This window comes from Hippoglossus hippoglossus, chromosome 23 (genome assembly GCF_009819705.1).
Source record: "Hippoglossus hippoglossus isolate fHipHip1 chromosome 23, fHipHip1.pri, whole genome shotgun sequence".
Lineage (NCBI taxonomy): Eukaryota > Metazoa > Chordata > Actinopteri > Pleuronectiformes > Pleuronectidae > Hippoglossus > Hippoglossus hippoglossus.
The window spans coordinates 4,563,436-4,583,282 of NC_047173.1; the positions used below are offsets into that span (position 1 = coordinate 4,563,436).

At 43.0% G+C, this 19,847-nt stretch overlaps 1 protein-coding gene across 2 annotated transcripts; it reads right to left on the reverse strand.

Annotated features, from left to right (window-relative positions):
* Positions 1-5,797: 5,797 nt before the first annotated feature.
* On the reverse strand, positions 5,798-18,334 carry pik3cg (phosphatidylinositol-4,5-bisphosphate 3-kinase, catalytic subunit gamma). 2 transcript variants are annotated; one of them, XM_034577838.1, is made up of 25 exons: positions 17,896-18,334; positions 17,030-17,139; positions 16,066-16,285; positions 15,784-15,955; positions 15,432-15,694; positions 14,985-15,071; positions 14,799-14,899; positions 14,459-14,628; positions 14,152-14,339; positions 13,645-13,752; positions 13,396-13,489; positions 12,879-13,311; positions 12,689-12,787; positions 12,459-12,594; positions 10,689-10,754; positions 10,369-10,512; positions 10,204-10,285; positions 9,827-9,930; positions 9,371-9,517; positions 9,208-9,298; positions 8,907-9,037; positions 7,583-7,694; positions 7,189-7,346; positions 6,330-6,411; positions 5,798-6,019 (listed from the first exon to the last, which is right to left on the reverse strand). In XM_034577838.1, exons 3-25 carry the CDS (start codon positions 16,276-16,278, stop codon positions 5,820-5,822), a joined length of 3,381 nt encoding a protein of 1,126 aa, XP_034433729.1. In that variant the 5' UTR covers positions 16,279-16,285; positions 17,030-17,139; positions 17,896-18,334; the 3' UTR covers positions 5,798-5,819. The 2 variants fall into 2 exon arrangements, with proteins under 2 accessions (XP_034433729.1, XP_034433728.1); XM_034577837.1 differs by lacking the exon at positions 17,030-17,139 and having other exon boundaries at positions 17,896-18,331.
* Between the last annotated feature and the right edge of the window lie 1,513 nt (positions 18,335-19,847).

The following is a 19,847-nucleotide window of genomic DNA, read 5'->3' on the forward strand; positions in this document are numbered from 1 at the left end:
TGGACTTTTCCGAACGCAGCCTGTGTGTTGTCATTGGGTGTTATGACCCCGGTACGGACAACGGTTTTGACCGCTGCAGCACAAAACTGTGTTTAAACAATGTTCACTGTTAGGAATCTTGGTGGAAATGGACTTTTTTCACAACTAAGCAAATAAAAGGATGTTCTGTAACAAACAAAGGAATGCTGAGTGCACCCACGTCACATGGTTCATGCATCAAACTAGCAAAGTGGGGTTTGAACAACTCCGTAGCTTGTAGCTAGCCAGGCAAAGCTCCTTTAACAATGTCCTTAATTTTACTCCTGGTAGATGTAACCATCTTGTATCTCTCCCAGTTCTAATGTTATAATTGTTGTAAGTGAGAAATCATGCTTTTGAATTGCAGGACAGCTCTAAATACTGCAGTACCCACAGGCCTTGGCTGCTGATGCTGAGGAGAAGAGGCCGGCCGACCAAAGTTGGCAAGATAGTTGCTGAATTCACCCAAAATAGAGCCAGAAATCCAAAGAGGGCTGATGTAATCTGCCGAGGGTAAAATCGTTTTTCTCCATGACATGATCTTTAGCTCTCATCCGTCATAAGTGCCCCACAAGACAAGGCTGCTCCCTCTTCACAGCTATGGCCAATTCGAAGAAACTAGTACAGTGTTCGTTCTAATCCTGCCTGTTTGGAATTGGCTGTATATATATATATGTAGATATATATAGTACATATACTACACTACATCTATACTACATGTACATATAATGGCGTTTCTTTAGTCGGATTGACATGGGGCCTTGGGACGTACACCTGAGAAGTGTTGAAGTGTGACCAAAGTGAATCTGACTGGAAACAAACAGAACTTCTTGTATTTCATCCACTCAAAGGAAAGTAATTAAAGAAATACATGATCAGATTCCCTGCTTAGTTCTGTGTTGCCATTTCTATGATTGTCCCATCTAATTGCTTGGCCAACCTCCTCAGTGACTAATTGGTATACCTGATGCTAACTGATGCTAAATACAGATAAAGTGTGAGAGGCAGCGTTGTGTTGTGCACACACACACACACACTTACACACAAACACACCGACACACACTCCCATGCACCCTCATATTCTGTCAGTAAGGGTATCTGATGTGGCACACAGACCAGCAGCGCCAACCCACACCCACACACACACACACACACACACACCTCCACGCTCAGTCTCCAGTTACAGCTGGTGCAGATATGTTCGGACTGTTAAATATTAAAGGCTGTAATACTAACGGCGAGGTGTTGTAATCGAGGAAACCGCTAAAAGGTCAAGTTCAGACCACGGGCTGTGCCGTGGTCATGTGGTCGACCATCATGTTATATCTTCTCCTGCAGCACTTCTCAAATGTTCCCATGCTCGAGTCGCCTGCATGGACTGGATATGAATGTGGACGACACTACAGCTCCACCAAAGTGGAGCCGAATCATCTCGGTTGCCCCCTGGTGGCTAGCTGCGGTATATATCATAATCTCCTCCATGTTAGTGGATGGGACATGGGCCAAACAAAAAGTCACTCATCTTCACTTTCTACATGAAAACCCTCTTCCCAGTTGGGCCCACAGAGTTTCTCCTACGACTGACTTATACTGAGGTGCAGCAACTAGCACTGTGGGTCTTTTGCAAAACCTTAATTGCATTTCCTTGCCAGCATTAAAGAAAAATGTTACGCTATGCTAACGAGGAGGATGCAAAATAGATGCATGAATGGAGACATCCTCGACAGCCCCCTACTACAGTTCACACTCGCACCGTGAATTTAAAGGGAAGCATTAAATCTGTATTTATACTCTTCAAGCCACTTAAAAGCAGCCGCCATAAATAGACCCAAGTGCATCACACCCACACATCACAATCACATGCATGCACACAACTGGAGTGCATACAGTTTGTGCACATGGGCATGTACAAACGTACTTGTGAGGACTCTCACTTCTTGTCCTCTTGACATTTAGCTCAACAAATCATCTGAATCCATCGCTTAATTAGCTTAATATGTACTAATTAACTCAAGTGACCCAAGTTCTGACCCTAAAATAACCCCATGGGGGGGGGGGGGGGGGGGGGGGGGGGGTGACACAGGCCAGATGCCCTCACCCTGAAGACATAAAACTCAAATAATTCCTTCCTGCAACAGAAGTACTGGAACAGAGTGATTCACACATGCAGTCTATATCAGCACACACACACACACACACACACACACACACACACACACACACACACACACACACACACACACACACACACACACACACACACACACACACACACACACACACACACAGTGATTTCCCCCGTCGTCTGATCTGGTTCATGTCTTCCTGGAAAGGAACCAGAGATAATAGAGAGAGCCAGTGAATCGATTCTCGATGCTCCAGTTCACTCCAGTTTCTTCCAGTTTCCTCCCACACCTGCCTCACACACACACCTGTCACAGCCGAGGAGGTTATTCCATCAAATCTACAGTGCACATTTCATTTGGAAGAAAACAAATGTTGCTTCTGGAATATCAGCCAGTCACATAGAGATACTGTATGTCCTGCAAAGCCTCTAGAGTGAGTCTCATCCTTAGTCACAACACATTCGGCTGTAGCTGGTGCTTCTGTACTGTACCAGCAGCACTTTTATGGAAAACGTTGGATTTTCTGGGTTTGCATATGGTCTATTACAGTATTATACTACATACCATACCAAATAGACTAGAGTATTCAGACCCCTTCACTTTTTATTACACACTGCTCTGTGTTGAATAGATTTGTGCAAATCCACAAAAAAATGTAATCTCTCACTATGTTTTTTTAATATTTTACTCTCAAAAATAGCATCAGGCAGCAGGACTATGCATCAAGTTGCACGTTAAAACAAAACATGGACCCACTGATAGTAAAAACATTACTCTTTAGCCCCACCTGTGGCCTAATACCACATAGTAGCTTTAAGTTAACTTTAGCTGGGTGATATACATCTGATTATCACTAACTGCAAATGGATAACTTCCAGTAAAATACAGGCTTCATAGGAAAAAGGACTTTCTCTAACTTGCTGAGGGATCGGTCGCACTTGTGTTTATACGTGTCTAGAGAACGGCGAGGGATGGGTCGTTGTTATAGCTACTGACACCATTGCATAATATTAATTATATTAACTGAATAGTCCCCACTCATATTCACTTTGGATTTTCTGTTTTTCTATTAAGTTACACTTTTAAAGACTAATAATTGTTTTTTTTATAGATCCATATAATCCATATAATTTCCTCAGTAGATTTGTGGCTTGCTAGAAAACAAAGCTGCCTGACTTGCTTTGTTTTTTGTTTTGTCTTTTTTGATTCAAGATAGATGATTTTATTTATGTTCACTTTGATCTCACATCTATAATGCATAAGGACATAAACAAATTCATATCCAACAATATGAATGTTAAAGGAGAAAGGCGCAGCAATCTGTTTTCTTGTCTATTGGGTGAGCACGCTCGTCACTTGTCAGATAAGCTTCTACAGTAGGTATGATAAAAAGCTCCCATTGTTTCTACAGTAACAGTAGAGAGAGGCCTGTGGGGAATGAAGAGGATTATTGTCTAATCCATTTAGACTCTCAATGCCCTGTTCATCAAAACATATACATCAGTTCATCGCCATTAAGCAAACTCACATAGAAGAGACTACACTTCACGCCCACTCACACTTTTCTGTTGAATGAGACAGATTTAAACAAAGAAAGACTTGTGAGTGTAACATAAGGGAATGGGTGGCAGAGGAGGAAGAGGAGGGTTGGAGAGGAGGGGAAGATGAGATGGTGATGGGGTGTCAGTCCTAAAAAACGTGTTGCTGTGAGTGAGGGGTTGCAGTGTGGCCCCATCTTCTGGTCAAAGTTGAGTATCACAGTTGATAGAAGGGTCAGAATGGTACTCATGTGAAGATAGGAGCTAGAGGATGAGAGAGGGGACGTGCATTGTTCGAACTTCACTATAAAACGCTGACAATCACTCAGTTTCTTCTGAAAGAAAAAAATACAAGAATTCAGAGCACATGACTTTAATTTTCTGATAACACGAAAAGCTAACAAGTTCCAATTATTTCACTTTGCAGAATCGATTGGAAAATATTTACAGGCACAAAAGGCTTCATTAAAAAACATTCGATCCCTGCGACTCATCAACATAAAAAAAAAAGGTTTTCTGATATTTATTATAGCTTTTATCTACAACTGAGAAAAATAATCTGATTCTCTGAAAATTCATCCATAACCTATGATGATCAATACTTTTCCAGACTTAAATTATGGGTCATCACGTTTGTCTCTTTACTTGTGTCAGTCTCTGCTCAGCTGTGGTTTTACACAAAAAACCTCTGAAAGCTTTAAGGGTTTAAGTTTAACTTAAGTTTAAGTTTAAGCAATATATTCCATAATCTTATTGGAAGTCACTACAGCACTGACCAGCACGTGCTCGATGTCACAAGCCACTGTCACATGACTGTGCCTCTACTGTCTTCCACACTAGTTATAAATTAACATGATTAGATTTGACTGTTGATGTGTTTTTGGAATCAAAATGCCACGAGCACCAAGTTTTTAAGTACATAAAAGAATCCCTGTTGACGGTCAGTGCAAATAAAAAAGATGAATTGATGTATAAATAAAAATTAAAAAACATTAGAACCAAAAACACTTCATTAATATTCCATTACCTTCAATATCTGCACAGGGCATCCAACTAATTTAACAATTATTAGCATTTTATTCACTTTAACCAAGTGCTTTTACTATTTACTATTTTTTATTTTTTATTGAACAGACTGACCCTTTAACCTTCAATCTGACCCGGTCACACATAATATATCAGTGGTGAACCTTTGCCTCCCGTTCACTTCCAATGTGTGCGAGCGAGGAGGCGAGTAAAACCTTTGCTTCCTATGGCGAGGCAAGTAGCAGCGTGGCTTCCCATGGAGTTCAACAGTGACAGTGTCCTAACAGTTCTCCCTGGGACAACAGGACAGTGCAGCGCGACTTCAGTGACAATTCAATTAACACCTACCACGTTTTTTAAAAGGACATTTGGGGGAAGTGTTGTGTTTCATCAGTAAACATTTCGCACTCATTTTATAGATATTGTAAGACTTTGGAAACGAGACTAAAGGAAACTTGGGCAGCAGGTTTAAGATTTAAGATTCTGAGCAAAAGACAATAAAAGATACTATTGTGTGAGCTTGGTGTGGATGTTGGACTTGGTCTAAGCAGTGCAATGAAAACTTTCTCTCCTGTGGTGTTTATGTTCTGCTCTGGTTAACTTCACCACTGAATAGAAGTAAGGCTGGATTACAGGACTTTTAAATACGTGTGACTGTCTGATACATATATATATATGGTAGTGATGCATTTTACATCAACCAGCAATGATTGGTCACTCAGACAGGAAAAGGGGCACAACCATGGGAGGAACCAATGGGAGAAAAGCCTTGGAAGCACCCAACAAACACCCAACCTCAGAAGCACACAAGAACAGTTTGCTTGGCGTTCAAGGGAAAGACTACCGTGTAAAAAACAGAAAGAGATGTGTAGTGAGGACATGTGTAATCTCATTGCCACAAGGGGGAGCCATCTGACGGGTCAAAATCCTTTTGAGTCTATCGCTTACAGTTTTTCTATTTTTCCGGTCAGTATGTCAGACTGATGCAGTTTTGGTTCTAAATTGAAATTCTTTATTCAGAGTTCAAATTATTTGGTTGGGATTTGTTCAGATTGGTACACATGGTTTGAAATATGAAAAGGGAACAACCTGAAAACGTTCCCAACTTGAACTAAGTGGATCGTTTGTCCACACCCTGCTTGATCCCCAGCACCAGGTGAACAAACCAGTTGATCTGAACCATCCAGCCCTTCTCCCTGCAAATCTCTATCTGGTCCAGCAGGTGGCGCTGAGCTTCGTCCTCGTTGCGGCCGACAGTCAATGCCTCTCGGATGTACTCGATGTCCTCCTTGCTAGTCAGCTGGGGCATGCCTGTTAATACACAAGAGTTATTAGATTCCATTTCCAGACAGTATCTATCTATTGGTTTATTATTTAATGGCTGAAAAATACATCAGGTTATTATTACATGTATTTGTTCCGTTTCAGTCAAAAACAAAAAGTGTCTATAAACAAAAATTGTGATAAAAAACCTTCATCGAAATCTACACATTTTCAACTACAACTATTTGTGATCCAGTTCAGAAACATCGACAGTGCTCTCGCTGTAACAAATTAGTGTTGTTCAGCTGTAAAGGGTCACACACACAAAACATGGGCTTTATGAGGAAGGGGGTCTTACCAGTCATCAGCATCATGGAGAAGAGGATGATGAGCAGGTCGGTGTGATGCCGAAGGGCGAGGTAAGCCTTCACACACACGTCCTGTGGCAGAGACCGGAAATGTGTAATTATAATAGATATATCCTGTACATACAGACCACTGTAAATAAAGACGGACGACATGACTGATCACCAGAAATGATGCCTGGCTTAGGGTCTTGATCGCCACCTGGTGGCTGGCTGCAGCATAGGTCATGATATTATTATATACATATACGCCATGATTGACAGCTGTGATTGTCTTGCACCGCAGCTCAATTTCCTGATCACTCCTGTGCAGACTGTGGCGCCAAATGTGCAAGATGCTGGCATTGATATCCAGGATATTCTAGCTTCATTTCTGGGTAGTGGGAGGAAGTGGAGATAAGTCGTCCATCTTTGAGGACAACAGTAGCTAGCTGATTTGGTTTCTTAAAAAGGAGCTACCTATACGTTTTGCAACTGCTAGGAGACTAACGTTAGCATTTTCCCCATTTATCAGTGTAGCAGAAACATCAGCATCAAACTTAGTCCCTTTACTTAGTCGCCAGCAGTGGAAAGCAACACCACTGTTATTTTGCTTCTATTTCTAGAAGCATTATTATGTATATATTACATGTTATGCAACGATGGCTGAAGGTCAGGACCATCACCACCAACCACCAGCTCCAGGAAGAGTGAAAACCACATTCATTATAGATGACCTATGAAGGCCTTTCTCTGACAGATTAGAAACAATGGTGGATGCATGTTGGTGCATGTGTGAATATATCTGTGTGTGTGGATGATGCGCAACTTATTCACATGAAAAAAATAAAAATAAAATCCTATATTTTTCACCTGGAACTTCTGGAAGTGGGGGCTACTTTTCTTTCCTGACGTTCCCATGACGTACAGGAAGTCTGGTGTGAGCACGAAGGGAACCCACTCCTTATTGATTCCCATGAAGCTCTTATAATTCCCCAGGATGTGACCGAAGTCGATGTGGAAGAGATTCCCTGCAGGAACACAAAGGAAACTAGTTTTCAGGACTTCCTTTAGACCTTTAGAGCTCCATGTTGAATTAATGCATTAAACACAGTGCGTATGAGACCATAAGGAATGTGTATATCCCTTTAAGACTCATATTATAGACATTTTTTGAATTAGGGGTAAGATTTTAACAATAACAGAAGTCGTCACTGTTACTTCAGTTTGCGTCACAGTGAGAAGAAAACACAAACAGCCTCATTACCAGATTCAGTGATCATGATGTTGTCATTGTGGCGATCCCCAATGCCCAGAACATATGTGGCCACACAGTAGCCACCACAGGAATACAGAAACTTCTCCACAGCCTCCTGAAACTACAGAGAAGGAGAGAAAAAAAAAAAAGGTTTTGACGCACAGGAAACTCCCTTTTTAGCGTATTTACCGTGTCTATGAGTAAGAAGAGGAAACGGTGTCTTTGTGCTGTGGTGCTCGACAGCTCGCAGCTGGGCAAATGTGTGAACTAGTGCAACAATGAAAAGAACCACCCTCTTCCTTTAGAACCCTCAATGTGCTCGTTATAAAAGAACTGTGCTGTGATATAATAGACAGAAGAACCTACTGAAGCACAGAGTGGAGACGCCTTGCAAACTTGCAAAATACAGTGGAACAGAGCTAGAACAACAAAGAACAAATGAGATACAGACACAAAAGGTGCAGGTGTCATGTATGTTGTGTGTGTGTGTGTGTGTGTGTGTGTGTGTGTGTGTGTGTGTGTGTGTGTGTGTGTGTGTGTGTGTGTGTGTGTGTGTGTGTGTGTGTGTGTGTGTGTGTGTGTGTGTGTGTGTGTGTGTTATGGTGAAGGCGAAAAACCGTGGGTTGTTTCCTTCCTGTGAGTCACACTGCTACTTCCTCTTACGTCTGATAAACTTTCAAAACTGCTCCATCAGCACATTTAAACCATTATATACTATAGAAGGTTTCTGCAGAGTTTACAAGGTAAACTTTTTTTTTAAGACCCTAATGAATGAAATTTAACATCTATGTCAAGTACGACAGATACAAAGGAACATAGAACTGTTTACAGAAAACCACAACTAGAGTAAACAAGAGGTGTATGTTTGTAGTTGTATTACAGCGTGCTTATATCTGTATCATTGAGAAAGAACTGCAACAAATGGAGACATTATAAATTACGTGGGCCACCGAGAATAATTTGAAAGCGCGAGGGAGTAAGCCTTAAAAGAAGATTAACATAATTAAGACCTAGGATGTAATATTTGAACATATCTAAGACATTTGTAGGCCTAATATTCAAGTGATTTAATTTAAATGATTAAATTTGAGACATTTTAAGACCCCTCAGAAACCTTGATGATATGATTATAACACCTAACCTCGGAAAGGAATACACACAGATTTACTTCTACTTGAGATGATGAGTAACTGAATGGATGGAAGCATTGGAAAGCCAGCATTTGTGTTTCTAGTCAAAGAATCCTGAAGTTCTTTTGTATACAATATCAACCCAATAATAATTGACGTGTTTGTCTGATTTGCTGAAACTGAAGCCTGAGCGTGTGTTGTACCTTGTCCTCACTGACACACTTGTCCCGCAGCCACTGATTGAGGATTTCATCCTTAAAAGCACCGGTGCTCCCAACGACACTCTGCTGGATGTTGGCAATGGTGTTGGCATCCTTTACGATCTCAATCATACCTACAAAGACAAAGACAAAGAGGTTTTTGTCACATCATTTTGTGCTTTTCTATGCAAAATAAATATCAGTTCTAGCACTGTTTAGGCACCGGAAGGGTTTTAAAAGTATCAACTTTTATCCGGTATCGGAAAAAACCCAAACCACACCCAACCCTGGGAGTATAACCGACCTATTCTGTTTCCAGTGGAGATGCAGCCGTACGGTAACAGGCAGAGATCCAGTGATTCAGTCTCCCAGATTGACTCCATGATCAGCAGAATCTGCAGGGACAACATGTGTGAATGAATGTGCAAAGAGTAAGGGTCTTTGTCTGAGACCAAGTCGCCACTCACCTGCAGGATGAGCATATCCTGTCGGAGGTCGTCTCCGTCTTTGAAGATGATGCCGATGGGGTCTTTGGACAGAGTGGTGGGGTCGGCCCTTTTAAACTGCAGCCACAGCGGCTTCTTCTTAGACGCCATCACTTTGCACTGCTCAATCTGTGTGCACGTATACAGCATTTATTCTGAGAGTCAGTACTATACTCTAGGATATGACGTTCCTAATGTGAAATCAGTTTAGTCTTCTTAGCTACACTGGACTGTAGCCACTTGTTTTAATTTCAGTGGTTATTTCTCATTTTCCCTAAAGTGTTTTTATATGTGATTCCAAACAGGCATCACAGGGATCTTAAGAATTTGAAAAGAAATGTTAAGAAACATATATATATATAAGAATGCATGTGTGTGTTTATTTGTGTGTGTGTGTGTTTTATCTAATACCAGTATGTGTGTGTATTTGGCTCTCACCAACAGGGCTCCAGCTCTCAGTCCAGGATCATATGGGACCCTGAAACTCTCTGGCAGACCAGACGACTGCAGAATCTCCAGTTTCTGACGCAACTGAAACACCACTGACACACACACAAACACACACACACAACCCAACATTCCCACACACACACACACACGTTAGTTTCACTTCCCGAAGGTTATTCCTCTACATAAATCTTTAAAACAAGACAGATACTTCTGCTACTGAACTTCAATATTTTCCCTTTCTTTAGTTTTCATTGCAACATTTCAGCCAGTAACTCAAGCACATTATAAAGTAGGAGTGAAAATATCCACTCTAGTTCATATTGCTTGGCTCAGCTCACAGAGCTCAAGAAAGTTGAACTTCTTACCTTGTGCAGTGACGTCATATTTGTCAGCAGACATGGCCTTCATCTCTCGGGTGACTTTCTGCAGAGCCTCCGTAATCTCCACCTTGGAGAGCGTCAGTTCATATTGTGAGTTGCTGAATTAAACCCAAACTGAACTTAAGGAGTCATGTAAAAAGTCTGACTGACCTGTTCCCTGTAGTCCCTCAGCATGGCCTCCCCGCAGCCTCTGAGGTAGGCCTCCAGCAGGACAGCATACCTCTGCTGGTAGTGCATGGACTGAGCGATCTCACTGCGCAGGAACCAGAAGAGAAAATGACCAATACGCTTACTCTGTGGAGAGAAAGCCAAAACACAGGGAGGACAACAGAGAGGCTGAGGTGAACCAGGATCAAATATAGACACCACAGAGAAACACACACACACACACACACTACAAAGAGTGTGACACAATGTAAAACCAGACAGACAGACAGACAGACAGACAGACAGATGCTGGGCCTGCCTACCCTCAGAGCTCTCTTCAGCAGGAACCTCACCAGGGCACTGTCATGGTAAGGCTCGAACTTCACCGCCTGCAAGAGACAAAAAAAACACACACACACACACAAATTAATATAATGAAAGTAATTTGTCTTAACCAGTGTTGCAAACCTTTAAAGTTGCGACCCAGTGGTATAATGAGGCTGGTGCACACAAAATTTGTTTCTCTGTACCACGTCAGAATTCTTAACTTAACGATTAAGCAAATAAGTCATTAATGACAGGATGAGTACTTTTAGATGGATAGATGGATGGATGGATGGATAGATGGATAGATGGATAGATGGATAGATGGATAGATGGATAGATGGATAGATGGATAGATGGATAGATGGATGGATGGATGGATAGATAAGCTGTAGGCCACCCAGCGGTGCTCAGCTCTGGTACTAGGTTTGGAAGCAGTGAGGAGAATATTAAAGAGGATTTGTCACCAGATGGGAAGGAAGAGTCTTTCATCAAATCCAGTCTGAGGCTGCATCCATACTACTACGTCTACATCTCTGTCCACACGAGCATTTTGCCTCCATAGAAGTTGTAATCCCTGTCCATACTAACACTCCTGAACACGCATATCACATGACCACTCACGTACGGCAGCATTTAACTGCACAACAGCTGTTAGCAAAGACAACAGGGTGAGCAATGCTTGTAATTGATTATCCATGTTGCGTTCTACACCGGTAATCCAGGCTACTGTCGGTTGTGCTCTTCTAATCAGTTCATCTAATTTAGTTCATCTTCGAGTCCGAGTGAATGTTTGTCCCAAGTTTGAAGAAATTCCCTCAAGGCGTTCTTGCGATATTGCGCCCACAAGACTTGGACGGACAGACGGAAGAACAGCAACCCTAAAACGTAACGCCTCTGTCCACTGGCTGTCGCTGGGTGCGGAGCAATAACAGACAGAGTTACACATATCATACCTGCTCTGAGTCAGTAGTTATTTATGTCCCTCTCTGCACATGTACTGGAAGGAAAACCTCCATGTGTGGCTGACGTGCAGAGGACACAATGACATCAGTATGTTGCGGGTAAGAGTAATTTTCCTATCAGACCAAAAGGCCCCACTGTTTGTCTCAGCGGACAATTCACACTGCTCATGCAAAGTTGACCACAGAGTCAAATATGGAAACGCGTCAGAAGACAAACATTGAGCAGGATATTTACTGGACGTAATGCTCCATCATATCATAGGTGCATTTTGCACTGTCCTGTAAGCCAAACCTGTCATCAGTATGTGGTGTGAAAAAATAAACAACGACTTGGTATAACAGCAGCTCAGATGAGAGGACCCAAACTAGAATTTGCTCAAGGAAGTCTCAAATGGTGCCGTGTTAGCACTGGTGATTGGTCTGGTTGCACCTACTTCCTGCCACAGGTGAAAACAAACTCTCTGCCTTGTTTGGATTTATTTAAACCAATCAAAATTGTGTGGTACTAAGCCCAGGATGTAGAGACTGTGCTGCTACAAAATAGTGTCAGGGTGGAACTTGTTTTGCAGAGGCGTGCACTGTCAGTGTTGTTTTCTTCCGGATGGGCGTCATGTGATAGGAGCCTGGCGAATCAGCGCTGCCCATCCAGATTAAAACAGCCTGCAGAGTTTTCAAAGTAAATTGGGGCCAGCAGCGTTTCCAAACTCCAGAGTAATGTGATGCTTATCTTTAGTAGAGTTGATGTGTTTTTAAATGAAAATGTAGACGTGTGGCTGTCGCCCAAGCATCAGAAAAAAGCTTCACCTGTACAAGCTGCAGAAGGTATCTGAGCACATCGTCGTCCTCCAGCGTCTCCAGCTTCCTGACGGCCATGGAGCGAACCTGGGCGTCAGAGTAATGACAGTCGAGCAGCTGCATGGCCAGACCAACATCCAGACCGCTGCAGGGGAACAACACAAACCACGGGTTATGGGAGTCTGCACCGACTGAGGACACAAACACAAACATGGAGGCAGTATGAAGAACCCTGTTACCTGCTGTCCCAAGCACTGCTGCGCTCCAACAGACGGTGTGTCGCCAACACATCCTCCTGCTTCCCCCATCTGACTGAGCCCAGCAGCTTAGGGTACGCCCTGAGGACAGGGAGAGATTATTTTCAGGAAAAAAACACTAATAATATAAAATTTAAAGTCAGATTTCTTTCGTGTAAACTAAAAGAAGTACCTGGGGTCGCGCATACACTCGTGCCTGAAGTGCCAGAGCAGCTCTTTGTCCTCAGGACTGAGCGGATGCAGGGGGTCGGTCGCCACAATAGCCTCAAACTGCTTCTTCAGATGGTTCGGCATCTCCCTGTGACCCCGCTCCCCTGCCTCGGCCTCCTCGCCCCCCGCAACCGCGTCCCGGCTCACGTCCCGGCCCTTGGGCAGCACCACAGGGTAGCAGTACTTGTCCAGTAAGATGGCGATGGCCATGGAAGAGGCCTTGTCCGGGTTGGTTGCCGAGGTGAGCTTGTCCGCGTTGATGCTGCTGCTGCTGCTATCCTCGCTCTTCTCTGCCATTTTCCACATGTGGAGGATGAACTCGCCCTGGCGGAGCAGCGAGCGGTGGTCGATGAGGAGCAGGTTTACATAGTACAGGAGACGACTCTTGGTCTTTGCTGAAAGACGGACAGAGAGACAGGGATAAGTCTCATTCTGTAAACTATGAGCATGAGAGCCTGCTTCACACGAGGAAACCTCACCATCATGGTTGCCTCCTCCTCCTCCTCCTCCTGTATTGTCCTGGTAAGAGTTTCCCTTGGAGTTCGGTGTCTGAGGTTGTTTCCCACAAACCACCTGGATGAGAAGAAGAATGTAGAGCACGATCATTGTACAGCAGAGGACAGAAAGATTAACGATTCAAGTCATTCATCGATCTCCCTCACATCACAGCATAAAGACACTAGTTTCTACAGTGGTTCCAAACACCAGCTCTGAACTAGATGTCTGACCTGGAGGTTGAGGCGCGCCCCTTTAGGCAGGTCTTTGATTTTAATGTTGAACTCCAGCCAGCAGTTCCACAGCACCTCTTCATTGAAGGTTTTGGAGGATGTCCTCTCCTGAAAGAATAAATTCAGGGTTAAACTCTCTGCCGTCCAAACAAAGCTCTGAATGGGTTTTAAAGCGGTACAGTACAAAAACAACACAGTCAGTGCTTCATGAAATAGATAGTTATAAAACTAACATAGATCTAAGACAGATGTAATTAGCCGGATCTAGAGTTTAGATTTTTGATGGATTCAAGGAAACAAAATGTATTGTTCACCATGGTTACACCTACGTAAGAGATCTTGTCTTTTCTTTTTTACATCAGATCCCTTTTAAATATTAAAAGGGAATACAATGAAACAGGAAGGAGCTGCCACAGTGTTGTTGCTGATCTTTTTGTGTTTTTTCTTCTCTTTTGTGTGCTTCGAAGTTCCTTAAAATGCCATACATGTACTTTCTGTTTTGTTTACCTGGGCTAAAAGCTGCTGGCCGTGGAAGATGCTGGCCTCTATGAAGACAATTAACTCTGGGATCTTGGGCAGTGATGGGATGTCGATGCCCAGCACCTTCACTCTGAACTTCCTGTTACAGTCCCACATGGAGATGGTGAACACTCGCTCATGGTCCTTCTCATCGATGGTCAGCTGCTCGTGGGTACCTGATGAAGGAAAAGTTAGAAGAAAAGTTTAGGAGTTTGGTCATATATCACTAAATGGAAATAAGAGATACTGAATATCACACACAAATAACTCAGTATTTGTGTGTTCGAGTTGTTACCTGCGACACCGGTGCAGTCATCCACCTGGGCCCAGTCCTCCTTGTGGACCAGATCCAGATCAGGATCAGGCTGCGTCTCCAGAACCAGGTGGATCTCCTCGCCATTCTTCAGACACTGACGGATCCAGTTGAAGCTCTGCAGTGGTTTGTCCCCGTACAGATACTCCTCCCTGTGTAAGCAGATGCTGGACATGTTACTTTCAAAGTTGAAAAGTAAAATAAAAATAGAACTACCATCAGGATAATCAAATCAATCACTGTTTCACTTTCAGAGCAAAAACTGATTAGCTGCACCGAAGCAGCTCAGGTGTGATTCCAGATGTTTTAGCATCTCACATACCTGCCACACACACGTAGCACATAGTCTGCTTCACACACGTCTTCAGGGATGCCCAGCAGAGGTCTTTTATTTGCCAACTTGACGAAAAAGCTCGACAACACCTGATGAAAGATGGAGCAAAGAAAACAGGTTTAAGAAAAGAGAGCGGTAAACACATGAGCAGAGTGCATCACTACATCTGTCTACCTGTGCCGGTGTGTCGTCGATGGAGACCTTGATGGTCTGGCTGGCTGTGGTGATGTGGATCACCACCAGGATGTGACTGTTACTGACCTGAGGAGTGGAAAAAAACAACGGAACAAAGTAACAAATAATGAAAAGCCTGGACACAGAAACAAAGTATAGAAAGTAAAAATTCAATAAACAAAGAAAAATGTGAGGAAATAGTCGGTTGATAAATCAGTTTCATTCCTATTAAAGGATATTGGAGTTTAAAATGATGGATCACATGCTGTAATTTCTTTTTTGTAATATGTTACATATCGACACATATTCCAGCTTTGAATTAATTTTAGAAAATAGAACAAAATTAATTCTACATGTGCCATGACTAAAAACATATTTGGGAACAACTGCACTATATTCCAGAGGTTTTTCATAAATTGTTTATTCAAATAAGAAAACCACACATACTTTGCTGAGCAGATGCTCGGGCAGGGGTTTGCGGGTCACCCAGGGGTCCATGGAGTAGAGTTGCGCTTCACGGTTGGACAGCTCGATGCGGCGCGGCGTCAGCAGCTTTCTGCGGGTGAACTCCAGCTCGTCGTCGTGTACGTTGCTGACATCAGTCACGTCGTAGCCAATCAAGTAGTTCAGGTAGCGCTGGTACTGCATGGCCTCATCCGAGGGCTGGGGACGGGGCACCAGCTGGATCCGCCCCACGTCTTTCTTCAGGGCTTTACAAACACAACAGACACACGTTCACAGCAGTACAGTTACAGGCTCACTGTGCAGGAGTGAAAACATCAACGTCACTGGTCAGTACCTCTCCAGTAGCGAATGCAGTCGAGCGTCTGGAAAACCTGGTGCTTGTCGTAGATCTCACACACGTTGCCTTTCTTCTGGTAGAGCAAGATGCAGTGGTCGGGAGAAAACCGCTGGTAGAAGTCAGGGCTGATGTTTGAAGTCACCGCCTTCAGCCAAACCTGAGCTTTCACCTGGGAGTCAGGAAACGTGCAAATAGAGAAGGCGTTTAAAGCCACTACGATCATCTCTGTAACATCCATAAACACATGATCATCAGTATTGAATCGGCGAAGTGGCAGACCTGTTCCACTGTCCAGTTCCCAGCGACCTCCAGCTGCAGACTGTCAGGGCTGATTCCGGCCCACGCCACCGTGGGCAGGACGAACTCGATGGAGATCTGGTCCATGGAGGCAGTGGAGGATGACGAGATGGCCTTCTTTCTCCTCCTCCTCGGGATGTCTTCTCGCGGGTCTATAGGCTCTTCGTCGCTCACCTGGGTCTGCTGCTCGTCCATCGCCTAGCTTCAGGGGGACAAGAGACAGCAGAAACAAAATGAGACACTCTTATGCTGTTTACCATTAACCTGTGACCCTGTGTCCATCACGTGTAAAAATACGAGACGGATCAAAATAAGAAGAGTAAAGAAGATGATGACGTAATCCGATCTGGGACCTCTGACCTTCTGGCCTCTGTTTCAGAGAGCAGGTTTACTGAATAATCAGAGTTTGTTAACCCTGAGACGAGGGAAACTCTGGGTTTTCTGTTCCAGCAACTGAAAGATGATTGACAGGACAGCCCCTTCAAAGTAAAATTAAAACTTCTTCAACACCCTGCCTCCTCTATGGTAACAGATGGGACATGGACTGAACTCAGTGTTATTTGATGGTATATATGGGGTGAAACGTCACGATAGAGAGCTGAGACTGACTCGCTATTTGTCGAGTGCGTGTATCAGCAGGACCTCAACACTGGGGCTTGCAACCCAATGTTACCTCTTTTATGATCAATCAATCATGAGTGTAGGCACAGAGACAACGACCTCTTACATTCAAAACGTCCACATCATGGCTTCATCCTAAAAATAAAATCTACACGGCCTTTATAACAATGTGAGACATTAGAACATCTGTCAGGTCGTCCGTCAGTTCCCCTGCACTGAAACAATAATTAATAGATCCATTCATAGATTTAAAATCATTTCTCATGGTCACACTGATGGCATCTTCCTATCATATTGTATTAACAAACAAATTATCTTTATTTACCAGTAGCCATTGGGAATAGCAGGATTAAAACGCTATCCATTTTTTCCCCCTTCATCATACATGTGCTTAACTCCGAGTGAAGTTGATGGAGCTGACTCAGATCAGCTGATCTGGAGGATGTCAGAGTTCACAGTCAGAGTCAGAGTCTGTTAACCCGGCTTTCAGGATATGGACGAACAGAAATAAACTGTATTCATGAGAGTGTGAGTGCCCGGACAAAGAATCTGATTGAAGCAGCGTCTGTTTCTGCTCTCTTAAGTCTTACTGCTGAAACAGGAAGCTGAGGTGGGATATAAATAGTGATTCAAACTATTTACAACACGGCTGTTATTTCCATTATTGATCAATCAGCTGATTATTTTCTCCAATAATCGTTAAATTATAACCATCATAATTGGTCTGGCCAACAATTCAAATCCCATACATCCAATATTGATTGAACAGATTATTCATCTATTTTTAACAGTACAATTGTATGTATAATTATAGATATATATTTTAACTAATCAGGAACATTACATGATCAACAATAGCACTGACAGCATCGTTAAAAGTGACTTTTCCCCTCTGATCACAGGAGGATTCATGACTGGAGTTTGGCTTCTTTCTTCAACCAGAGGAAGTTTAGACAAGCAGGAAGCAAAACTCGACGCAGCCTGGATGTGAGTGGAAACTACAGCCTGAACTACAGACTGTGGTTTGAAACACCGTGTCTGTAAACCTGTGTCCGTGTCTGCTGGTAAAACAACACTGACACAACACTGACAGGAGCAAATACACTTTAAACCCCGGTGAGCCTGTGGGACTGTGTAACGGTATCTGCCATAATAAGGCGTCGCTTTAACTACATTCACTTTATGACTCACCAATGAAGGCGGACACAGAGGCCGAAGAAACCCCGACGAGTGAGCCCGAGTGTCGGCATTGGTGCTACATGAAGAGACCCGGAGCACAGAGGACAAGTTTGGAAGTCTCAGTCCGACTTCAGGAAACTCAGCGGCTTCCACTTCACCGGTGTAGTGTCGAGTTCCGTCCGCCCGCCTAGAAGTGCCTGCACCTCGCGGGAGCGCGCACAGCCACCCGCGGAAAGCCGCCACCAGACGGGATCATCACTATGGCAACGTGCTGGTTATTTACTATATCATCTCGTTTGTCGGTGTTTATTCATGATGATAAATGACCCTTTTGTTCGTGAATGTTTAGACTCATCCATGATTTATTAGACTCATATATTTATATGTTTTTACACTATATTTACCAGTCTTAATTCCATTCATATGTTTCTATACTCTTTACACTTAAGTCTTATTATCCTAACACCTAAGTATTGCATGTTACTTATTACTTGTTGATGCCTATTTTGACTCTTGCTGCTGTAATATCGCAAATGTTCCCATTGTGGGACTAATAAAGGATTATCTCATTTTATCTTATCTTATCTTATCTTATTTTTATCTTGTGATTGGTCTGATCAGTCAATAGTCAGACTTCATTGGCGTTAAAATGTCGAAAACTTCCAAACTGCGTCAGTCAAATAAAGCCTGAGCTAAAACACATGTTTTCTTATCACACTTTGATTTAAGTGTCGTTATCTAGTGTTGACGTGCTGAGAGTGTGACTGACATGTAATCCAGATGAGTGTTACATGTATGAAATTCTCAATATTGACTTAAAACAGCACAAAATATCAGCTGGTATACAGTAGTGCGTATGTAGTGTTGCAGCTCCTCCCTTTGGCCACCAGAGGGCGGTGGACTCGATCTTTAGATAACCCTTAAAGATTATAGACTGATTCCACTGTCATCATGTGACTGGGGACAGGGCCTCTCAAATGGGAACCATCTGTTCCACACCAAGCAACTTTTAGTGTTACTTAAACCCTAATAGATTTTATTAACTTCAGTGCACTGAATTATCAGGTGAGATAAAGTGTATGTATCAATGTCATATCTCCCTTTTGTCAGTTGATACTTTGACTCTTTTTGCTCATGTGATTACTGTAATTGCTTCGACCTGACTGCTTGTTATTATAACAAAACCTTTTACCCACCACTGAAAAAAGCAGAGGCTGTTGTTTACTCATCACCTCTATATTTAATTTATACAGTGGTTATGAGTGTGAGTCACGGAGAAGTGTTATTAACCAGGTTATCTAGCTACAACTACCTGTTTTACTAGTTACACTGGACACATGGCCACACAGCTAAAGGCTATTTGGCTGCTGCTGCAGATATCAGCAATATGCATACCTGCATTTCCCCTTTTTCTCACGCATGCATCCCCTGAGTTTATTGCCTTATTGTTTTTGCAATGCCTCTGTTATCACCACACTAAACACTTGCATGCTCTGTTTGCTTTCTGTCTTGAATATGTACCGTGTCACATTAGCTCTTTAAAGAGCTGTCATCTGGAACAAGTCTGCTTTCTGTCCCCAGAGTCCGAACTAAACATGGAGAGGCAGCGGTCAGTCTCTCTCTCTCTCCCAGATAACTGCAGGTCCGCTGCAGATCTTAAAGCCCTTCCTTTGAATCGATGCCGAACACTTCATCAAATAATTACACATTTCTTTCACTGCACTGTTACCGTCACCCTTATTTCTTATTTCGTGTATTACTTATTCTCCATGCAAAACTTTCTTTTGAAATGCCTCTCATACCCTGCTGCCTCTTATGTTGTCTTTTACAATTTGTCATGATGCCTTTTTACATTTCATCTAAAACCCTTTGTTGCCTTGTTGTTGAAATGTGCTACGCAAACAAACTGTCCCTGCCTTATATATTGTTTCTACATGTTTGTTTTTTCCTGTGAGCTACTTTCT